This window comes from Armigeres subalbatus, chromosome 2 (genome assembly GCF_024139115.2).
Source record: "Armigeres subalbatus isolate Guangzhou_Male chromosome 2, GZ_Asu_2, whole genome shotgun sequence".
In the NCBI taxonomy this organism is placed as follows: Eukaryota; Metazoa; Arthropoda; class Insecta; order Diptera; family Culicidae; genus Armigeres; species Armigeres subalbatus.
The window spans coordinates 212,889,625-212,914,862 of NC_085140.1; the positions used below are offsets into that span (position 1 = coordinate 212,889,625).

At 37.7% G+C, this 25,238-nt stretch overlaps 2 protein-coding genes across 18 annotated transcripts in view; one reads left to right on the top strand and one right to left on the bottom strand.

The window, feature by feature from the left end:
- LOC134211602 (G protein alpha o subunit) overlaps nucleotides 1-25,238 on the bottom strand; it is a 249,645-nt gene that overhangs the window by 116,041 nt on the left and 108,366 nt on the right. The window lies entirely within an intron of this gene.
- LOC134211599 (probable cytochrome P450 49a1) overlaps nucleotides 1-25,238 on the top strand; it is an 83,798-nt gene that overhangs the window by 34,594 nt on the left and 23,966 nt on the right. The window contains exons 3-5 of the mRNA XM_062688614.1: nucleotides 1,060-1,292; nucleotides 23,047-23,293; nucleotides 23,665-23,781. Of these exons, the coding sequence (XP_062544598.1) occupies nucleotides 1,085-1,292; nucleotides 23,047-23,293; nucleotides 23,665-23,781 (572 nt within the window). The 5' untranslated portion in view covers nucleotides 1,060-1,084. The remainder of the gene's footprint in view (nucleotides 1-1,059; nucleotides 1,293-23,046; nucleotides 23,294-23,664; nucleotides 23,782-25,238) is intronic.

A 25,238-nucleotide genomic window follows, 5' to 3' on the forward strand; every position in this document is an offset into this window, starting at 1 on the left:
CGGTAGCTCGGATGATGGCATTTTAAAACCTTTTGTAGGACTAAGGGAAGGTTATCAAGCAATAAATTTTCACTCTTTTAATATTATTCGATGATGGTAAAGAAGACCCAAATAAAATTTTCTTATAGCTTTTGAAATTTCATCTTTTTTGAGCATGGTTTATTCTGTCATTTATCAATACAATTTTATGCAGCAACAGAAATATACGGCATTATGATACGTAGAAACGTTAGTTATGATTTGAATGAGTTGTAAAAATGTCATAATAATTCAATTTTTTTTTCGAATTATAATCAATATTTGTTGAGTACAATTTTGCATTCTAACTTGAAAATGACAATTAATTGCATATTATTCGGCAACTCGGTCGTACGAAAACCATTTTTTTTGTTGAATATCTTGGCTGTGCATATGCACAGCATATGTTTCGAAATGGACAAATTGATATGAAATTTGCGAAAAAGAATCCACGTGTCTTGGAGGGACTCGAACCCTCAACCTTCTACTCTCTAGATATATATCTATATACCTAGAGAGTAGGAGGTTGAGGGTTCGAGTCCATCCAAGACACGTGGATTCTTTTTCGCAAATTTCATATCAATTTGTCCATTTGAAAATGACACCATGTGTGGTTTGGAAGTAGAAAATTGTGAAGCGTGTTCCGACACTCTCCCAACACGTGACTTAATTTCATATTGTAAGGATCGTATTAAATAATCTTTTCTTGGAATCTCGATACATCAGAAAGTATAAAAGCTAGAAAAAGGCAAACATTGGTATTTACCTAGAGAGAGATCATTTTTTGGCAGCTTGAAACCTGTTCCATATGAATAAATTAACTGGCCATAATCTGCCTCGCCAAAAAAATTTCTTACGTGAGCCTCCTATCACATCCGGTCATAGAAATCCAGTTTCAGAATCTCATCGATAGTTTAGCGTACCGGGCGGTAGCATCTTCATTCAGTGAATTAACGTAGACAAACACAAATCCAAATAAAACTGCATTGTCCGCTTTCTAATTGATTTTTTTTCATCTCTATTTATCCAACCTCTCGACAGGCGGCACGATTGAGACCCCAGCAACATGGTAGGACAAAGAATAGCAAACTCTTTACTAAAGAGATCGGCATTTTCATCTGCGATCAATGTGCTACCAAACGAAGCTGCCGCCGCCACTATCGATCCGCCACCGGTGGCGGATTTTCGTGGTCATGCCAAACCGTACTCAGAGGTGCCGGGCCCAAAGGAGCTACCACTGATTGGAAACAGCTGGCGCTTTGCACCATTGATTGGTAAGTGATTTGGGGGCTTGTAGTGTTCTATATTTCATGGAAAATTGTGTGTCATGAACCCAATAGATGAGTTGATTGTAGAGATGTATGGCACATGCTTTGAACAATATTATTGGTAGCCAATGGGCCCTCCTTAGCCGTGCGGTAAGACGCGCGGTTACAAAGCAAGACCATGCTGAGGGTGGCTGGGTTCGATTCCCGGTGCCGGTCTAGGCAATTTTCGGATTGGAAATTGTCTCGACTTCCCTGGGCATAAAAGTATCATCGTGTTAGCCTCATGATATACGAATGCAAAAATGGTAACCTGGCTAAGAAACCTCGCAGTTAATAACTGTGGAAGTGCTTAATGAACACTAAGCTGCGAGGCGGCTCTGTCCCAGTGTGGGATGTAATGCCAATAAGAAGAAAATTGGTAGCCAATATTTAAATCTTCAATGTTTAATAGTTTTTGTAATTATTGTGACAGTGCTTATAGTTTTTCATCGCAGTTTTTGATCAACTTAGATTGCACACTGAATCACAAAAAAATATGATCAGGGAAGATCAATTAATTACGTAACCCTAAAATTTGGTATTTTAAACTCCCCTCCTCTCTATGTCACACTTTTTAAATGATTTATCTGCAAATGTTGTAGGGATCCGGCACTTCGGGCAACCTCTCCGATCTCTAAGCGCTACGTATCAAAATGTGATAATTGCAACCCAGCCCATTTCAACACTGGGGTCGCTACCTCCTGATTTATCTTCGATTTTTTGTGTTTTTTTCTTGGGTCAGCTCAATGTTTTAATAAATTCAAAGTCCATAAATATCTAAAATCAAACCACGCAAAACGCGACCCAGTGTACTTGTAACCACCATCTTTCCACTGAGTTACGATGGACTCTAGACTCTAGAATCCCAAAAGAAAAAATAAGATATAACAAGGTACAGAAAGCATTGGGTGTTTAAAAGCTTTTATAGGGGAAGAGGCCCCAAAACGACCCCCTCTCCCTCCGAGACAAAACGGCTTTTGGATTTTTCCTCGTATTAACCGGCTTTAAGATGGCCGAAACAAAACTAGATCTAAAATAATGTAGGTTAGGTGGACGAAGTGTTAAAATAATAGATAGGAAGGGAGGAAAAATAGAAAAATTCCACATTTTGATGAAACATCTAACATTTCGGCGAGGCAAAGCACCTTAGTGGGACTAGGGCACAATGTACTACGCGTCACCACGCACGGTTCAAACTTCTATACCAGTAGAATGCTGATTCGCCAACACGTGTGGTGTGTTGTTCCCTAAAAGCTGCCATATAATCTAAGATCAACGAAATATCACCACTTTTTTCACAGTCTTTGCTTAGGTAAAGCATATTGCCCCATGTCCCCCTCCCAACCCACCTTACCGGGACTCACATGGTCCTGGATTACTCACGCTGTCTGGTCGCTCTTGTGAACGACAAGCGAGTTTTTTCCGAAGGTGTTGTACTTTTTACAACGGTGTTTTTACTGATTTTACTTAAAATTTTTAACCATCTGAGACTCGATGGTTAAAAATTTTGCATTTGCAAATTTTGCAAAACAAAGTATAGGACTTTAACCACCACATAGTCGTTCCTCTTTCGTAGTCTAATTAATTAAACTTTGGTATGAAGAATATAAACCAAGGTTTTCTTAAAACATTGCTTGAAACCTAAAGATTAAGGTTGTTTTTTATGTACTGTACATTCAAGACACTGAAGCGATGACTTTGAGTTTTCTGCACAGTTGACCAATTTTATAAACGACACAAACCATAATCAAGTAAAACGCTAAACGTAATTGCTCACCGGCTCACCTGACTTCATTTGCTACCATGCATCTATCGTCAATGGTATTTACTGTGGATACATATCCACTAGTTGGATGAGGTATAAGGTTAAGCAGCAGTGTATGATCCATTATTGGGTAATAAAACAATGCTATGTATGACGAGCGACATACTTGGTACCAGCAATACGTGGGCTTAAAAAAGTCCGCATGAATCATGGAGGGAAGAAGTTTCACTTATCCCTGACCACGGTGCAATGTGTACGACAAAGATCACATCTTATGCAACCGAAATTCGTTCCGAACGCACCCAATAAATTACGCGTTGACCTGTTTTTTGCGGGTCGCGTGAGATGCAAAAACGTGCCAAAAATGGCATTATAAAGCATAAACACATCTCAATTGACCGGGTCAGAAAAAATGCAGACAGGTCATGCATCGCGGGGGAGCCCTGTCAACGATAATGTGCATAAATTTTCACCCGGTCCCCGATCTTTATGAAGTGCCAGAGCCACCACGACCGCAGCCAAACTTCGTTAATGCGGGGTTTTAAAATGCAATAACGTTTAACTCGCACTGCGCTAACCTTGGGGCTACAGTAGTTGGGTCGCATATTTTAAAGGATGGGGTGCCAACATAATACAGGGTGCGATGGAGAAACTGAGTGAAATTCATCTTAATTATTTACTCGCAACCAGTTTTTCTGGTAAAAAACAGTACCACTACACAGCTGCAAGTCATGATAATTTTCAATTATGGAGACATTATTGAGTTCGTTTATTCACGGCATGTAGTTATTGGAACTCAAAAAAAAAGTAAGAAGACTGAATTAAATTATGTATTGTTGACATTATGGAGTTTTGAGTGCTTCTTGTTGAAATTGGGGACAATATGACAATTTAATTGCTAATATATTGTTGACATTATGGAGTTTTGAGTGCTTCTTGTTGAAGTTGGGGACAATATGACAATTTAATTGCTTATAATCCGTGTTGATTATTCTAAATTTGACAGATTTACAAACAGAGAGACTCCCCCAGTCGATCCTACTTAGCCAAAAAAAATATTAAAAGTAAAAGCACTGTGCTGCTTTTCGTTGTGACTTGATCGTGACCTTGAAAATAAAACGTAAACAAAGCCGAATAAGCCCAAATGGGAAACAACATAAACCGTATTGATTGATCAACGATCAATTCACGATCATTCAATCACGCTTCACCAGTTTGTGCCATGCTTCGTGGTGCAGCTGCCAACCATACGATGCTACCACCAGCGGGCAACATAGAGTCGATGAAAGGAGAAAAAGAAAAGCCAACACTTTGATTGACCAAAATTAACAAATCAATGCAGTCTAAGGCAACAACGATTTAAAGTGGGCCAATAACAGGTTTAGAAAAACATCCAAAATATGTTAGAAACTAAACTGGAGTCGATCTGCTAGAGCTCAAGGGCACCATTGAAAGTGTATCTGAGAAAAAAAAGTTATGTAACGACAAATCGGCGTACCTATTAATATCTACGCACGTTCGAAGCCGGCTTTCCTAACAAACCTATTAAATTCTTCGCATCTATTCGATCGCGTATCGTGTCACTGACCACAATTGGCAGCCTCGCCGAGTGGCACAATCTTCTTGCATATATATTTATTTACATACATATGTGGTTCTGCTGTTTTTGGAGGCAGATGAGCATGAAAATTACCAAGCTTCTGTTCATTGTTGACCAAACAATGTCAAGATGCACTCTCGGTTTCATACGCTATGGTGGAATCAATGAATGGCAGCCAGACAGACAGTCGAAACATTGGCCTGATGCCTAATTAGTGTCTAGGCTCGATAATGGAGACTGAGTGTTAAAATTAGAAACTTATTTGAGAAGTTGGCTGGAATAAGTGAGGCAACTGATATGCAACTATAGATTTTTTTTTATCTCAGCATAACGACCATCACCCAATTATGCTATATAGTTACTTGTGTGGTAAGAACGTTACGTTTACGTTTTTCATGCTAGCATAATTTTGGTGGCGGCATTACATTCGCGGAGGTATATAGAAGAAATGCACCACAAAGATTTCGCAATTCGCAGGTTTTAAATATCACTTTTCTACGCACAGCGCGGCGGCGCTTTGTTGGCATGCGTGATGATGATAGCAAGAAGTCAATGGTGAGAAACGAAATTGATAATAATTAATCGAATGTACAATTATGTGTATGGGAAGATTTGCAGTTAGTTATTTCGGTAGAATTTGGGATGTAAACTACTGGGACAATTTTTCTCGAATTTCTACATCCCAATAATAAACATTCTAAGGATCTAATTCAGATAAAATGGTATGCCTTGGGCTGGAAGTCTTTTTTAAAAAGATTTAATGGATCAATCCCCTCTATGGAATGGGCTAGAGTCCAGTGACGTATGCGCTAAATTACAACCTACAGGTTTTCAATTTTTCTGTCAAAGAGCTCGATGAGTACTACTCGATAACATCACAAATTTAAAACATTTCAACCCGTAAACACTTAAATGAGGATTGGAACATGCAACGTATCGATACGTCAACTATGGAATCATGGGCAGTGCAACTTGTATGTGTTCATTTTGCCAAAGCCGCTTCTTTTTCACCTCAGGAGACTTCTCAGAGCTGTTTAGGCGGATTCGTGAACTCAAAGTTTATGGTTTTGCAAACCAATGCTGTCAATGATATTTTCAAATCTTCTGGGCAACTCAATCAAAATATGTAATGTGACACCTCAAACTTCATGATTTCACAAAGCAATGATATATCTTATAATAGTAATATTTTCATGGTTCCTGGGCCACTTAAGTTTTATTTGGCCATATCCGCAATAATCCGTAGGTCATACGAAATAAAAATTTCCTGAATTCATGTGACATCTCAAACTTCATAATTTCGATAGATACTGTGTTTCCAGAGTTTTTTGACTACTAGAAATCATTCCGGTCACATTGCAGTGTCCGCGATCCAAAGGAGAATTATCTAAATTGAGATGAAATGAATTAGATAACTGAGTAAAATCGAAAGTCGATTTATTTATTTTTTTTTTCTCTGAAATTTTGCAAATAAATTCTTTGTGATTAAAAAACATAATTTGCCTCATTGGTTTGCCATTTTGACTCTAGCCTAACTTTTGACAAGGGCCTAAGCAAAAACACCTTGAACACTTAAAAAAAAAACTTGAAAACGGCTTTTCCGATCATTTTGATGTCTTCAGCAATGCTTTAGATAATCATTGGGGCTTTGTTAAAAAAATATACACTGTGAAAAAAAATGTTCAATCATTGAAAATAAAACTAAGAAATCAATTTTCTCAGAAACATTTTTTTCAATATTTTTTATTTTTGGATATGTTGTAGCAGATGATATATGAACTTTTTTGCACTTTGGGCCATAATGGAGAATACAGCGATTATAAGAAATGTTTAGCCATTTTCGAATATTTTTTGGATTCTAGAAGGAGGACCAGGATGGACAACTGATAGACAAATATAGGAAATGAATTTAAAATTACAATATTAGGATAAAAAGGAAGCCTAGACTATCCTTGGCCAATAGTAGGTGAAACGCCGTGTGCATTTTTCAACCCTTTGGCATTCGTTTGCAGTATAAGATATTGTATTCAATTTGATGTGGCCTTGCATGAATTGAGAAATATAGTCAAAAGTTGAAATTGGAGTTCTAAAAGTGAATTTGATTGAAAACTTCATTGAACTAAGATCAATCATTCAGGGCTGGTAGCGATAAATGCCGTTCAAAATTGTGACTGAGTGACCAACGATGACGAAAAAAGTGACCAAATAGTGACTTACAGAAGCAGAAAAAGTGACCAAATAGTGACCTTTGTATGAAGTACTAACCAGGTAGTGAGTTGAGTTGCATTCGTATTGTTAATGTGTAACTCGTAGTAGATCGGAAACTAGGGATATCATGTTTTTTCAAATCCTTATTAGAATGCTATCAGAAATCAAGAGAAGACAAAAATTACAAAATCGTGAGGATTACTACTGCTGGCCGTGTGCATCTGCATCGTAACTAGGGAGAGGATGGATCTTAGCAGGGGACAACCGACTTGGCGACACCATCATAAATACCACAGAGTTGGATATTGAGGAAGGTATTCGTTGGGACATCCAGAGGCTAGCAATATGACCATGGTAAACCTTATTCCGTAACACACGAGAGCAGGTAACGAGTTACAAGTTGTTACACTAAACCATGCTTATAATTTTCACCAACGATTTTGAGGCAAGTTCTACAGCATTGTGGTAATAAAGTTTAACATAAGCTCGAAGTTTTTCGTGAAACTGCAGTTTGTGTATGAAAAAGGCAGAATGGAATATAACAAATTTTGCGCTGTCTTTTACTATCGATCAAAAAATATTGTCTCGTCAAAATATATTCCCAAAAGTTTCACCATATATAGATGATTCAGCTGCAAGATAGTATGAAAAAGTACTAGAACGATGTTTTGGATTGAGCTTTCGTCAATTTTTATGTGGTTAGACGTGTGAACATTCGATTTGACACGTTAAAAAAAAAACACGAGAAGAGCGGGCTTAGGGCCAAAAATCTCGTTAATAAAGACAAAAAAAAACTTTGAAAAACTAACACGGTTTCTCGTCAAAAAAGAAATAAAATGATCTAATCAATTACTAGACAGAGAATTATTAGGAATCACAAAGCTTATGAATCTTTATGAGGAAAAATCATTAAAAACATTAACCCATATATAACATGAATTTTACCGAACCTAAGTTTCCTAAGTTTCGTAAAATGTGATCCAAAATCTTGAATTTGATGCTTTTGAAAACTCTGAAATTTTTTCAGACATTTCAGCGGAAGTTAATTTTCTGTGGAAAACCTTGTGAAAATTTCTACGATTTTTTTTCAGAAATTGTGCAGAAAATACTTCAATCCTTGTGAAATCTTTCTCCAGGAGTTCAAACGGAAATTCCAACAGAAATCCGATGGCGAATGTCAGCCCAAAAACTTCCAGAAATTCTTTCATACTATAAATTCAAGGCAGAATATTTTGTAGACATTCCTGCTGTTTTTCAGGAATTTCCGCGGAAACTGCACGTCAATTACTATAAAAACTTCTCCGCGAGTCCCTAAAAAACTCTCCTTCAAATACAAGCGGATTTTTTCATGAATTCCGGTAGAAAACTTTTTGAGAATTCCTGTAGATATTGTTTGGTGGAAAACCTAAGGAAACCTTCCGAAAATTAATTCCCAAATTCAAGGCGGATTTTTTTTCGGAATTTACAGTAATTACAGTGAAAGTTCCTCTAAGAGAAACAAAGTTAGGAACTTTTTTATAACGAAGGTGGATTTTTCTCTAGATACAGGCAGCTTACCTAACTTAGGAAGTAGTGCGCTGGATTCGCCTAAAGATGCGCTAAACAACGCATCAATTAGTTTGACAGATAAAACTTCGGAAGAAAGTTCGGTTCGGAAGTCCCGATGTCCGAATCCTAATGTGGTGCTACGCCGACAATATCATGCTGTGTGGTTCGTCGTAGAGGGGTTAATCAATCAGAAACTAAGAAATATCTCGGAATTATGTCAAAATTGACGTGACAAAAAATGGATATTCAGAAACGATGAAAAATGACAACAAGTGAAGTTCTTACCCTTATAATGCTTGTTTAACGAGTGCTCAAGAGTATAATGCATTCAATAATGGCTACGAAATATCTAAAAATTGGGTAAGCATAGACTTCAAATGTCCCTTCTCAACGGCATTTTGCTATCGAAAACAAAACCCTACGCTCCTTATTTATTAAATTTCCACCCAAAACTAAATCCGCGCGAAGCCTCACGGTGTCTGTATGGGAAGATGTTATTTTTCAAAAATCAGTATCTCTGAAACACCCACCAAGCGAAAGTATATGCTCTCCTCTTTCATGTAGTGGTTGAACTAAAATGTTCTATCGGGGAATCTAGAACATTTTTTTATTTTTTCACTACTTTTGGTGCAAACTCCATAGAAATCTCAAATGATTTAACCCCTCTAAAAATGTATGGAAAAATGACTCCCGATAGAACATTTTAAAAATGCACCTACGTGAAAGAGGAAAACCTATACTTTCGTGTAGTGGGTATTTTGAAGATACTGATTTTTTTGAAAATAAGCCTCTTCGGACAAATACACCGTGACCCTTAACCGTTAAGTAAATATGCATCAAATCCGCGAGAATAGCGAAAACCGCGAAAATCGCGAAATCCGTAACATCCGTAATCGTAACAATCCTGCGCTTTATATACGGCGTTGCCTAAACGTATGCCCAAGCTTCGCTGTGTGGTCTGTCTGTGTGTCTCTCGATCCCGAAGTCCATGGTTCGAACCCACTCTGCCTTTCATAAGACGGCCTTGGAGCATTTTTTCATTTGGTTGATGATAATAACATTTGATTTGGTTGATGATAATGGTAGGTACAAATGATTTTTATTTTGAACTTTTTTTTTACAAACGGTGGTGCGAAATTAGTGACTTTGGTGACCATTTTCCGAAAAATAGTGACTTTAGTGACTTTTGGATGCAAATAGTGACTTTTTAGTGACTAGGCTCAAAATAGTGACCAAGTCACTAAAAAGTGACTTGCTACCAGCCCTGATCCTTCGAATATCTTTACATAATTAATCATTATCACTAGATTGGGTAGTTTGTCTGGCCAATTCCAAATCTAATCCAACTTATTTAGAAATCAGAATGATTTCCAAAACGTTTTACTATATTATACACATAGTGCAAAAAAGTACAAATATTATCTGATACAACATAGCAAAAAACTTAAAAAAATACTGAAAAATTCGTTTTTGAGTTTTATGTTCAATGATTGAACAATTTTTTCCACAGTGTATGTTTTTTTCAAATAGCCCCATAACCGGAAACAACGCCGACGACACCAAAACGATCGGACAAGCCGTTTTCAAGTATTTTTTTTGAAAGTCTTCAAGGTGTTTTTGGTGTCAAAAGTTAGGCTAGAGTCAAAATGGCAAACCAATGATGAAGATTATGTTTTTTGATCACAAAGAATGTATATGCGAAATTTAAGGGAAATCAAAAAATACAAACGTGAAATCCCGAAAAAAAAAATTATGATTTCACAGAGAATTGCTCAACTTCTAAAACCAGTCCTGGTGTTGAGTTTGACCCGACCGATCGAGCGTCTGTTCACCGATCGAGCGTCTGTTCTGGCATCCTGCTGCTGAATTCGAAATTCGATTCCCCGAAAGCTATATCTAAGATAGCAGCTTCGTTCCGGTGGATAGCGAACCTTTGGTCAACAACCTACTGTTCCCTAAACATCAATTTGCTAGAGAATCCGACAATGAAAGAATACGGACTGATTTTACGGCAACGGCTCTCAGCGTGAAACAACGGACACGAATAGAAACATGGAACGCTTTAACCCAAGCCCAGCATGGTAAATTGGCACAACTTGTCAATGAGGCACGTTGCATGAAGCTTGAGATCCTGGGACTGAGTGAATTCCGTTGGAGAAACGGAAACGGAAACGGAAAGCTTTTGGCAGAATTCTGTGATAATAACGACATCGTGGTAGAAGAACTGGAGCCTCGTGTCGTAGATATTCCGGTAGGTAGCAGCGTGGAAGACCAATGGGCCGCTATCAAGATCGCCTTCATCGCCACCAGCGAGAGTAACCAAAGCGAACCAAAACAAGACTTAGCCCGTCAAAGATACTCGACTCTGGAGAAAGAAGTCAAACGCTCATGTCGATGGAACAAGCGAGCGGATTTTCAGGCCGACAAAGGAGAGAGAGCCACAGCAACCGGGGACATTCGCACAATTTACGATATCTCACGACGCTTAAGCGGGTCAGCTATTGACGACCCAACTGACCAGCTCTTTTCTGGCCATACAAGTTTCATCATGCTTGCAATGCAAAATAATAGCTTAGATTTAAAACATCGTAGTTAATAATGTAATGCCAATGAAGAAGAAGAATTTTGATAATTCTGAGAGGATTTCGAAGCCCTAAGCTTTCTATCAGCTAAAACATTTTTTTTTATTTTTTATCGAGCTACCGTGCGAGACAGACGATAGGCTTGTTGACGATGTGGGTGAAGGGGTGTCCTTTGTTCCTTTCAAAGAGACATCGAGGAAACGAGGAAAGCAGAGCCAGAGACCCTCGAAAAAAAAATCTCGAAAACTGCTCCTAGAGTCTTTCTTCAGGAAGAACTGGACTTTCCGCCTTTTCTGGGGACATCTAGAATCCCTGATGCTTCTTCGAATTCTCCCTCAGCTGCTAGGCATCGAGAGCAATCCCAGAGCGCTTCAATGTTCACGTTTGCTGGCATCGTGGATTTTATCCTGAATTTTTCAACGCATCGTACTACGTGAAAAACATGGTCAAATCAGTTCTCCCTCTTTTGACACATCTTCTGAAGCAGCTGGCTTCCATATTGCTCCTTCTTGAAACAATTGTATCTTTCGATGGCTAACAAGATCAACAATGTTAATACGATTTCGGTTCTAAATAGGAACTGTCGAAGTATTCTTCATAAATTAGATATTTTCTAATTTTTAGTAATAACAAATTACAATGCGATGTTTTTGTTTTGTGTGAAACATGGCTAGCAACCGATGTGAACCTCGATTTTGCAGAATGTAACATAATTCGCCGAGATCGTGCAGACAGACATGGAGGGGTACTGTTAGGAATCAGAAAACAGAACTCCTTTTATAGAGTCGATCTTGCTCCGATGTCATGGACCAAAGTCGTCGCATGTCAGGTGACTATCCGAGGAAAAGACCGCAGTATCGCCTCGAAATATCTTCTTCCGGGAACAGCGATATCCCGCAAGCATCTTGCCCGAGCCACGGTTGCTCTTGGGAGACTTCAACTCTCATGGAACAGGCCGGGTGAACTGTACGACGTCAACGGTTCATCTCTAAAAATTTCAGATTTAATATGACCTCTGCGACGACTTAAACATGATTATTCTTAATACTGGAGAACTTAACCGAGTGGTATCTTCGGCGAAAGATTAGATCTTTCAATATGTTCGAGCTCTTTATCCCTGGACTGTACGTGGAGGGTAGTCCAGGATCCCCATGGTAGTGATCATTTGCCGATCGAAATATCAATCTCCAATGGAACATACCAGCCTCCTACGGTCGACATCGCATATGACCTCACGAAGCACTGGGCTGGGGCAAATATTCTGAGGCAACTGTTGTCGGTGAACGTACTTCCACCGCGGGAAAAGTGCTAGTTTTTAATCGAATTGATTGTTAACAGCGCTCTTCAGGCACAACACCGGCCGGTGCAAAAAGTTTCGGTCCGTAGGACTCGTTCTTTTTTTCATGTTACAATTCTGCTCCTGGGATGGATAGAATTAGGCTAAATTTGCTCAAAAACCTCTCAGACGTCACGAAGAGGCGCTTATTGAACCTATTCAATCAATTCTTGGAAATTAATATTGTTCCGGATGATTGGAGGGAGGTAGAAGCTTCAATTCAGTTTGCGTTGATGTTTTGTCCTACAAGGGGGTTTTTGCCAATTTTGAAGAACTATTTGTCTACTTGGGTAAGTTGGGTATGGGTATCGAATTCTTTCCGGAGAAAATTGAGATGGTTGTCTTTTCAAAATAAGCATATGTCGGTAAAGTTCTCGCTTACTCTAATGGTATGACAATCACTCATAGCATGTCTTCTAAATATCTCGGGGTCTGGTTCGATTCCAAATGCACCTTCGGGAAGCACATTGTGTAACTGACACAAAAATATATGGCGGGAGGCACACCCGGAAGACTTGCTTAGGTTATGTCGAACGACTATTTTGTCGGCTTTAAACTGTGGTAGCTTTTGTTTTCAATCTGCGGCGAAAACACATATGCTGAAAATTGGACGAATTCAGTACCTCGGATCAAAATTCTAGGATTCCACTGGTGTCGGTGTATACAACAATTTGCATAGCGCCTCCTTCAAATTGCGGAGGCCATGCTCAGTATACATTAGGATGCCAATGAAAATCAACTTTTTGAATTTCAAAGACGGGTAGTGCTCAAAAGTTTCATTTTCTCCAAAAAAGTCCCTATGCAAAATTTCAGCTCAATCGGACTTCGTTAAGTGTTTGACCAAAGCGGCCGAAGTTTGACTTTTTTGAAAAACGATTTTTTTTTCAGGGGGGGGCGGGTCAGGAAAATTTCGAAATCGAATTTTTATTTTTGACGCCAGCTGACTTAGAAATGCATGAAACATTGTGATCTGGTGTTATCCCGGAAATATTTTTTTGAGGAAAATGAATATTTGGGATATAAATTTTGAGACTTCGAAATTAAAATTTTTGGGACTTTTCAAAATTGAAATTTTTGATTTTGATGCCAAATTCTTCGAAATTCAAGAAACTTGAATACTTATCAAAATCTATTTTTTTTATGCAATATGTTTTAGAAATGCATGAAACGTCGAGATGTGGTGTTATCAAACAATTTTTAAGACATTTGGCATAAAAAATCGATTTTTTTTAAGGAGGGGGCCCCGTACAGGAAAGCGTCACCAGATCTCGATGCATTTCTAAGACATTTGACAAATAAAATAAAAAATTGATATCGAAATTTTCCTGCGCCTCCACCGAGAAAGCGGATTCGCTGGCTAAGATAGGCAGTATGGAAGGCGATATTTACGATCGACAAATCGCCTTTGATGAATTTTTAGCAATTCGACATTGTTGTTTCATAAGGGCGAAAGTCGGAAACGTAAACATTGACTTCTTCTGCTAATTTCAGAAAGATTAGAGACTTCTGGCGGTTTTTCCACTTCCGCCACCAGTTCCAAGTGGTTGTTAGCTGGGAACGGTCCTAGTTGTTGAGGAATTTGCAGGTAAAGGCATTGTTTACGTTTGCGACATTGGCCCTTATGAAACAACCGTGTCGAATTGTTTGTTAAAAGACCATGATCAGTTGGCAACTAAAATAGGAAAATGGAGATATGGGTAAATGGCTGCATTCTATTCTCCCGCAGGTATCTAAGAGACCATGGCTCAAAGGGTTGAATGTAGGACGTGATTTCATTCGAAGCATGTGTCGACTAATGTCTAATCACTACTCGCTAAGAGCGTATCCAGATCCAAAATAATATAACTAGATGAAAGAAGAATATAACTAGATGGGACCCTCCTCATCCTAGTGGTAAGATGTGCGGCTATCAAGCAAGACACCATGGGGGCCATCCAGAAACCACGTGGTCATATTTTTGAAGATTTCCAACCCCCCCCCCCCCCCCAGGTGGCTCATCGTGGTCATTTGGCAGACCCCCCCTCCCCACCCCATATGACCACGTGGTTTTTTTTCAAATACAAAAATAAAAAAAAAACTTATGTAACTAAAACATATGGTTAATCCGATAAATTTTGAAGATGGACAATCTCAATTGATTCAAAATTAAACTAAACCCAGCATGGAAATTATAAATTTTCATGAAGTCGAAAATTTTGATTATGTTATCATGTTGTAATGTGTATCAGGTATTAGGATATTTAGAACTCGCACACCTTCAATGCATCAGGAGGATACAAAAAAATACGCGAATATCTTACGATTATCTTATTTATTAAAAATTACGAGAGAAATTTATAATGGTTATAGTAAAATTATATAATTTATAATAAAATATCTCTACATTTCTATTTTTTTTAATTTTTTAATTAGTGTTTTTTAAATAACTATAAAGTTCATCACTGGATATCCCTATAGATTCCTTAGAGTATTTGGGACCTATAGCTCTGGAGCTACTGGGAATTCTTGAGATATTAATCTCAGCGAAGCATCTGAACTGAACTCCTACAACGAAAAGTTTATCAGAGAATCACAAAGTTAATATGTAATTTTAGAGATGCAAATAAAACCTCCTACTGTTGTTTCTTTTGAGTAGCATTCCTGTAGAAATTTCAGTATTGTTTTCAGAATCATCAATATTAGAAATAAATAATTATAATTTTTTTTTTTAATTTTTCATTGCTAATAATATTGATTTATTCATGAAAATTTTGTATTTTTCCGTTGAACATTTTGATTTCTTTATGGAAAATTCTTATTTCATAATTGCAATTTTTGCTTTTACAAGTGCTAATTTATTATTGTTGTGTGTATTATTGTCGGTGTAGCACCAAGTTAGAATTCGGAAGTAGGGACTTCCAAACCGAACTTTCTCCCGAAGTTTTATTTGTCCAACTAATTGATGCGTTCTTCAGCGCATCTTTAGGCGACGCTACTTCCGAAGTTGGAAAAGTTGCCTGTATCTGGAGAAAAATCCAACTTCGGTATAAAAAGCGGTATAAATTTATTCCGGATAGACAATATTGTTCTTTATTGGCAATTTCCTATTTTATTATTGAAAATTTTTATATTTTTCTCTACTAAAGAGATTTTCAATCCAGAGCTGGCTCATCTCTCAAAATTTCTAATTCTTCATTGAAATTTTATTTCGATATCGACTCGTGGAAGCCAATGATGCCATACTAAAAATATTTTCTCGGTCACTCTGATGGTTCTTTGGAATAATTTTCCAAGGAACTTCTATTCCACATCTCGAATATGCTTCAGTCAATGGTTCTTTCATAAGCGACTCATAGAGGAATGGATGTATTATAGAACAAATATTATTTTGGAGTTCGGATCATTCGATTTATCCAATTAACCAACTTATGAATGATGTATGATATAATATCCCAGTAGGTCCATTGGGTTGATATGACTTCAATTATTATTTATACAAGCTACTACAGATTTTTTAGGTTATACAAAACGTTCTGGAAGTCGTAATGTTTGAACTACTTGATCATTGCCAGTGCTTCTAAGGCCCTATAAAAACATTTTGCGAACAAACCTCATAGTCATTGTGCAACTTGCTGTTGACTCAAGATAATTTTGGGTACCTTGGCTCTTGGATCTCATGTTAATGGAAATTAGGGTCATATGCTTATTTCATCGCAAATGTCTTGATTGATCTGGTAGATTCGTGGGTTGAACTTGAGAGCATTTTGAAGTACCTTGGGCATCTCGTATTCCTGAATATTAATCACTGGCTTAACGTTCAGGATGACCCATCTTATCTGACCACCATCTGTTTAGGATGATTCAAACATTTAAACTTTATTTACACGCTCTTAGAATCGAAATGTGGGGCCCTCCTTAGCCGTGCGGTAAGATGCGCGGCTACAAAGCAAGACCATGCTGAGGGTGGCTGGGTTCGATTCCCGGTGCCGGTCTAGACAATTTTCGAATTGGAAATTGTCTCGACTTCCCTGGGCATAAAAGTATCATCATGTTAGCCTCATGATATACGAATGCAGAAATGGTAACTTGGCTTAGAAACCTCGCAGTTAATAACTGTGGAAGTGCTTAATGAACACTAAGCTGCGAGGCGGCAATGTCCCAGTGGGGGATGTAATGCCAATGAAGAAGAAGAAGAATCGAAATCTACCCAAGGTTTCTGATATCTGAGTTTTCATGGTCAGTCAAATTTGAGCTCCCATATTTTTTCTGTAAAGCCAATATCTAGATGAACAATTTTACTGAAGAAAATGGTGGCCTAGCTCTCTTTTGTGATTTTATAGACATTCTAAAACGCTGGGCATATATCAAGACAAAATTTTCAAAACGACTTATCTGCTTTTGTAAACAAAGATTCAAACGACGATTTGACAAATCTGATAGCTCTCCCACACAAACCAACACCATCAACAGGTAGCGGAATCCTTCCCCTACCTATTGATGGTGTTGGTTTGCGTGGGTGAGCTATCAGATTCGTCAAATCGTCGTTTGAATCTTTGTTTACAAAAGCAGATAAGTCGTTTTGAAAATTTTGTCTTGATATGACCCATAATTCCTGGAAGGGTTGAGATTTGTTTTGGAATTCAATTATTTTTTTTAGGAATTGGAGAGTTTTTTCTGGAACACTGCCACTTTTTTTCATATCGCAGGAATCTCCTTAGTTCTAAGACCCTTTTATGAATTTAAAAGCCTTTTATTTAGAATTTCATGTTGATTTTTTAAATGCAAGCTTCTCTATGTCATAACCTTTTTCATGCGCACTACTAGAATTTTGTGCTATCAGAACATTTAGGTGCATTATAAATTTTTTCGATCAATTATGATAATTATTCAATATCATAAAAACTAGGCTTTTTAAGCCTAATTTATTACCTACATTTAGTGCTTGGATTGATTTAAAATTAATTAAATAAAATTAAAATAAAATAAAATTAAAAATTAATTTCAAGATCTTCTTAATTTTCAAGAATAATTATTCTGGAGTGGCAAGGGAAACCCTTCGGAATATTGATAACAAATTCTTCGGAGTCTCCCCGGAAAATCTTTAGAATTTCAACGACATTTTTTTCCGAAATTCTGTTGAAGAGTTCCGAAAAATGTTCGGTAGAAATCTTGAAGAACTAGAAGAATCCGTAGAAGGATCCGAAATGCATATTAACGTTGAAAATTCCAATAAACATCAAATTCCGAAGAATTTCCAGTATAAAATAGAAAAAAAAATCCAGCTTACTTTTTTACAGAATCTCTAAAGATTTTTTTCAAAATCCTGGGCAACTTTAATGAATCTTCAAAGGAAATTCTTCTAAATTTCCAATGGATCTTTTTTTCGTTTTCCAAAAGAAATTCTTAGAAATTTTCAGCAGTTTTTTTTTAATTTCCAAAAGAAATTATTCGGAATATGCCAAAATATTTCCGATGGAAATTCCTAAGATTTTCCAGTAAAAATCGAAAAAAGTTCATCTGAATTACAAATAATGAATTTCCCGAGGAAATTCCGATGTTTTTACAAGTGGAAATAACGAAAAAATTGTACTTTTGTAGTACTTGTAAAGGTTGTACTTTTGAAGCATTTCCAGTAGGAATTCTTTAAAAAATCAAATCAAAATTTTAAAGATTTTCTGATGTGAAAATTCCTTAAACTTTCTAAATCATTTCCTGTGCATCTTTGCATGGTAAAAGATTTAAAGTAATGTTTAGCTGAACCTACAAAGAAATCAAAATGACATCCCGAAGAAGAATGAATTCCCGATGAAATTTTGAAATGATTTCTGGTTCAAATTAAAAAAACATGACCCTTGAGAATTCTACAGATTTATTCTTTGAAAATCCAAAGAATTTTTTGAAGATAATCCATAGACTCTTCCGTGGAAATTCTAAATAATGCCTCGAATAAAAAATACTTGAAAAATTAAAAAAAAAATTGATAGAACTCACAAAGAGCGTAAAAAAGTATTCCGAAAATTTTTCATTTCAAAATTCCAAAATTGAAAAAAAAAATCAACGGAAATATCAAAGTGTTTCATGTGGCATTGGCTCCATATAACAACTGGAAGTTGTTCTGCTTTCCAACTTAGTATATTCTATTAGCATTTCCTCAGTAATAAATTGAAAGCTTTTATATGCCAGCCATTGCATGATTATATATCTTGTGTAGCAAGTACGATGGATACCCTAGGTTGTCGAGAATGTTTCCCACCCGAAAACATCCTAGACAGGAACGAGAATCGAACTCGTCATCTCCGGTTTGGCAATCCTACGCCTTTGCTCGCAAGGCTAACTGGAGACTGAACATTATGAAGTGCACTCCTTAAAATGTTTGAAAAACTTCTTTTGTAAATGAAGAAGAATTTCTGGTGAAGATTCGGAAGAACTTGTCGAAGAAATTCATTAGAATGTTTTTCCACCGAAAATTATATGTATTTCCCACGGGACTGTTTTTAATTTTCAGACAGAATTCACATGAAATTTTTTTCGGAGTTTTAAGGAAATTTTTTCGGAATTAACACTGGAGATGTTTTGTTTTTTTTTCATTATCAATTTGTAGCAAAATTTCCAAGCAAAATTTTTCAGAGAGAATTGTTCAAAAAAAATCTGAATGCCAGCACTTTATCAGGATTGTATGAAGTAATGTCAAAGTTTTTACAGGAAATTTCTTTACTTGATTTTTCCTGAATATCCAAAAGAAATTCTTTTGAATTTTTCTTCTTAAGATTTTTTCTTGGATTATTGTAAAAACATGAACATTTTTCAAAATTGTAGCTGCAGTCCTTCTTCTTCTTCTTATTGGCATTACATCCCCACACTGGGACAGAGCCGCCTCGCAGCGTAGTGTTCATTAAGCACTTCCACAGTTATTAACTGCGAGGTTTCTAAGCCAGGTTACCATTTTTGCATTCGTATATCATGAGGCTAACACGATGATACTTTTATGCCCAGGGAAGTCGAGACAATTTCCAATCCAAAAATTGCCTAGACCGACAACGGGAATCGAACCCAGCCACCCTCAGCATGGTCTTGCTTTGTAGCCGCGCGTCTTACCGCACGGCTAAGGAGGGCCCCAGCTGCAGTCCGCTGATTAAAAAGTGTCGGCGGCGTGATGCCAAAACCATCTGTGGCGGAATTTAAAAAAAAATATTTTTCCATTTTTCCGATCCAAATTTTTTGTGTGGAAATTGGAAATTGAGACTGAATCGCAACCTGTTTTTATAGGATCTTAGGATATAGGATCTTAGGCTAATATGGTCAAATAATGCAGATATGCATCGGCGTTGCGACCGACGCTGCGTTTTCGATTTTTCTCGATGCACACCTACGTCTTTTTAACGCTGAGTTCAAAAGACGCTACGTGGGCATCGGCCCTCAAATGCGCTTTGCGTTTAATGATTCAATCATTAAATTTTAATGATTTGTATTTTTTACACCGCTATTGTTATCCACCAAAAGTTTTTCGTGTAAAAAAAACCACGTGGTTCGAGAGCAACACCCCCCCTCCCCCCATGTGGCTTATCATGGTCATTTACCAACCCCCCCCTCCCCCCCTATATGACCACGTGGTTTCTGGACGGCCCCATGCTGAGGGTGGCTGGATTCGGCGCACCGTGAAGTGGAATTGGCAGTGGGTCATAGTTATAATGTTGTACACGATTCATATACTTAGTTGTTCCAGGAAGAGACAACAAGGGTCGTTTAGATGGGGTTAGGGACAAAAGGTCGAAAGGACAAAAGGTACAAAACGTCGAGAGACAAAAGGTCGAAGGGACAAATGATCGAAAAGGACAAAAGGTCGAAAGGGACAAAAGGTTGAAAGGACAAAATGTCGAGAGGATAAAACGTCGAACGGGATAAAAGGTCGAAAAAAAAAACGCTGGTTTGTCACAAGAAGCCCCGTCGGTAGTTCCCTTTCCCATAAAGACTAGACCATGTCATAGAATCTGCGCCAAACTTTAGTGGGCAGAACTAACTCTTGCCAATTGCGAAATAGAATTCAGATTTAGTCAATATTCTGATTACGTTTGATTTTTTTTATATAATATTAGAGTTAAGGCTCAAGACTCCATCACAATGTTTTGAAAATCAATGACTGTTTGTAATAGTAATGTAATTGGTACGGAAAAGTCCAGCAGCGATAAATAAATGTTGTTTACAACTGGGGTGGTCAAAATATATTGGCTGGCGTTTACGTTGTATTGTTCGGATTGAATGAAATTGCATCGCGTAGATTTTGTACTCACCATTTCACTTATTGCGCTAGTGAATTTGAGTCTTTCGCATTTTATTGCATTCACAATACGGTCGTCAAATATGTGTCTCACTTCGATTTTTGGAAAGTAGTTTTCGACAGTTTTTGGGCGTGAAGTGAATTAATTGTTAGTCAAGATTGAAGAAAAATGTGAAACTCAGCTAGTGAATATGTTTTAGGAGTGATAAAATCAAGGAAACAATGGGAAAAGATCAAGTGAAAAATCAAGTGAGTGTGTATGTGTTTGATCTGAACGTTCGAATCTTAGTATGCGTTCGAAAAAAGGCCCAAAATATTGAATTTAGTTCAAAACTTTATTAGTATTAGTGCGGATTCGAATAAAATCATCGTCATTATCGGATTGATTACGGTTTATAGAGCTTAAATGAACTTGCATCTTCAGAGGCGAGCCAGCTTAGGGCTGAAAACCTCTCAAATGTAATGTATTTGTTTATAAGCATGAACCAATTTCAATTTTTTTCATTTGGGAAAGAATAACTCTGAACCTAACACTACTGAACTCGGCCAATGTCGTCCAAGTAATTAGCCCAAGGCTGTAACTAACCGTCAGATCGATGGATTTGTAAAAAAAAACGCTTCCTCAGATGTGTTATTCTTATGGGCTACCTAGCGAGAGGTAGACGTCAGGCTTTGTAATAGTTGAGATGAGACATAGAATATGAACTACGTAGCAAAAAAGTTTCAAAATTTTACATATGTACCTTGAAAAGGTTATTACCCCCTAATGGCATACAAAGAATCACAGCGTATTATAAGTCAATATGTGCTGTAAATTTCAAATATTTGACCACCTTGAAACGTTATCAATTACCTCGCCCGGTTCCGACTACATGTTTGACCACAATGACTCATGTATGCATCAAATCGAGTAAGCAGAAAATATGTTTTTCCTTTACTTTGAAATGCTGGCAGTCAGGGTTTTTTCTTCTTACAATCACATACACGTAGGTACCGTGCATAATGTAAGTGCGCCATTGGCTGTGGAGTGGAAGGATTGCCCACGGAGACTGTTTGTCTATGGCGGGCGCCAACGGCACTGACAAGTGGAGCAATTGAATTCATGAATAAATTACTCAATAATTAACGTCATCGCTGCACGTTATGAACTCACAAATGGAAGGGGTTGAACATTGGAAATAGGGAATATTATTTTCAACCAGCGGATTTATGGTTTGACCCAGTCGATTCTCGCGTATTATATGTCTTCTAAGAACTGTTATCGAAAGACAATACCGTTGTGATCGGTCTCTTGGATTGCCTTGGGTCATGCCCTGTCCATGTGTTGGACAACACAAAATTTAATGTGTGAGAATCTTACTTGTTCATGTGCGTTCAGACAAAAAGAAAACGAAAAAGTTAAATTTAAAATACCTTTATTTCTGGAGTAATAATGACATTTCAGTATCATGTGTTTGTAGCGAGCCGTATTATAGCCCCATTTTATTCAACATTTTATATACCGTAGACACCAATCTGCGCTTATAAATATACTCGTGAAGGCATACATAGGTGTGGATTCCTTTCTTCGATGATGTTTACTCTTCATTAGAGATATAATTTATGGAACGGCTATTACTTATTGCGTCCGTTCATTATAATGTCGTGATGTAGCGCGCAGGATCGTTCAAAGCCCCTTTGGGTATATACTCTAGAGGAAAGTCCTATGAACCACCCATGTGGATCTCAACGACCTAAAGGCGACAATTTGGTGCGTCGACATATGGTTCTATGAGTTCAAATCCCGATTTTAGGCATGCGTTGGTCGATACCGACTACAGGTGATAATCAACGTTTCGCGTGTTTTGCATGCTTAATGAATGGGAACCGAACACGCGGCCGTATGTATGTTGTCAGCGTCTGGACTAGGCAGAAGACGCTCATCGTTTCGCGGGCAAAGCACAGCATTTAACATATGCTTTTACGTTTACGTGTATGGCAAGTCATTAATTAGCGTCGAATTACATGTGAACACTTTACCATAGTTTTCCATTCGATACACATGCCAGCGGCAAAGTCGGCACAAAAAAGGACTATGCGTTTTGCAGTTTGAATCGGTATAAGTTCTCATTAGCATGCGTGATGAGTAAGCTCTGGGTGATGGCTGAAACGCCACTAAGAGGACCCATTGAGAATGAAAAGTTATAAGAGTTGAATAATATAATCTAATTAATATAACAAAAATGCAAACTGTATAAAAATTGTTATCAACAATTTTGAGCAACTATTCATTTGTATCCTACACCGAAAAAAACCTCGACTAAAGTTCTATTGTTTTGAATTTGATCATTTGGCATTTCAATGAATTGAATCACATTTTTTATACCAGTTCTGAATCGTTCTATTCACTAATCCAGTTCCCCATACCTCCCCCTATCTATCATTCTAGGCCAGTACCGCATCGAAGACCTGGACCAAGTGATGTGTGATCTGCACCGACACTTTGGCAAAATCGCCAAGGTCGGCGGCTTAATCGGGCATCCAGATCTGCTCTTTGTGTTCGATGCCGATTTGATTCGAGACACCTTCAAAAAAGAGGAAATCCAGCCACACCGGCCTGCTATGCCGTCGCTGCGAAACTACAAGTCCAAGCTGCGGAAAAACTTTTTCGGCGACAACATGGGACTGATCGGCGTGTAAGTGAAAGGGTAACAAGTCAGGCCAGGTTAAAATATGTGTCTGTCTCGGGCGCCAAAAAGCACGGCGATGAAACTGGTTTGTTTCTATGTGCTTTTTTTGCTGGTCGAGCACGAAAGCGAAACTAGAAATGAACGCCACCTACCATTATGTAAAAATCGGATTTCAACAGCGACCTTCAACTTGATTTTTTTAAGACAGTTCACTGACCTATAACGGATTTTGAGATTGTAAATTAAACTTCCTTTCTTCTCCTGTCATAAGACGGATCACGATGTAGTCGTGGTGGAATTAAAAGGAACAGTACTAAACTAAAATAACTTAATAATTATATTCTTTTCGTCTGTTTGTTTCTCTTTTCCAATAACAGTCATGGTGAAAAGTGGGATGCCTTCCGCGCTCAGGTACAACAAGTGATGCTGCAGCCGACGACGGCTAAAAAGTATATCGCACCCCTCGATGAAATCTCCACCGACTTTATGGCCAGGTATGAAAATGTTTATTAACTATACTAGTTCACCCCATTCCATCCTCTACATCCATTTCGTTTATCAGGTAGCAAAATCTTAATGACAAGCATCAAATAGACAAACAGGTGTCTTCAGAATATTTTTGACGATCCAAAATCGGGACAGAACATGGTTGACAAAATATAAAGCTTCAACTGCAAAAAACGATCCCTCCTGAATCATATATAGGGGAGATGGTTCCCAAACGGAATTTTTTTTTTACCAAGTTTCGTAGTCTATTTCGTAGAGAGGACATTTTTCTACGTTTCCGGCTCTTTATTGTGTTTGACTGTGGAAAGGTAAAAGATACAGAGCTTTTTTACATTCTCAAAATAATGATGGGTCGCTACTTAGATATCTAACATTGCTGATAGAAATGCTTTTAACATCGGAAATAATGATGTTAATTATGAAATCAATGAAATTATTACTTTTTGGCAAAAGTGTTCCATAATTGTGGGGGGAGTGTAACTAACATATCAAAATTATTTTCCAAGATTTTCCAATTCCAAAACGCAAAGTCCGATCGGACCTATATTCAATTGCAAACAATGGTACCGGATTCCCCGTTGATTGTGACTTATTGTGAGTATGTAGTTCCAAAAAATAAGTTCCACATCCGGAAAATGCAATGTTGTGAAAAAAAAATACTAGCATTTTTTTTGACTCCCGCGCATGCGGATCTGTTCGCTCCGGTGTCAGCTATAAAACATCGCGCTGTCATGTCGCGTTTTGGGGCCTCTTCCCAGAATCCCTACAACCGGGCAACTTCTTTTACCTCCAATGACGCTCAGAGAACTTCAACCGGTTTGGCCTTCTCACGTACGAAAACTTCATATGGACCTTCTCAAGCTTCTGGATAGTATCTGTGTCGTTTTGATAATGAATATTGTAAGGGAATAATCTGCGATGAAACATTATTAGTCGATGACGATGGTGAGGTGGGCAAGGCTGACGTAGTCGAACGTGGTTTCGGAGATGGCATGAGAGGTAAAATAAAAGCAGAATCATTTGCATGCGAAGGGGCCGGTGTATAAAAAAAACATGTGGATGAGACTGTGACTTGTGATTAATGTGTAGCAGATAATTCACTGAATCAGACCTTTTATCTGGATGTCTGATATTAGCAGCAATACATTCGCTGTGACCACTGTCGTCATCCATGATTTTCAGTGGATTTTCGATTCTCGGCCTAGGATGTTTCGTGTGGGAACTCGAAACTGTAAGTTGTTTCGGACTCGCTGACAAATATTTCTGGCCCTGTACTGCTACAAGTTTTTAATTTACATGTTTCTAGAATTTTTGAGAAGAGTTTCAATATATAAAAAATATCATCTTTCTGTTGCTTCTTCTTCGTGCAACATCAGACTGCCAATTAGGGTTTTAGGGGTATTGATATTATTGCATACCTTGAATCTATTATAAAAAAATAGTC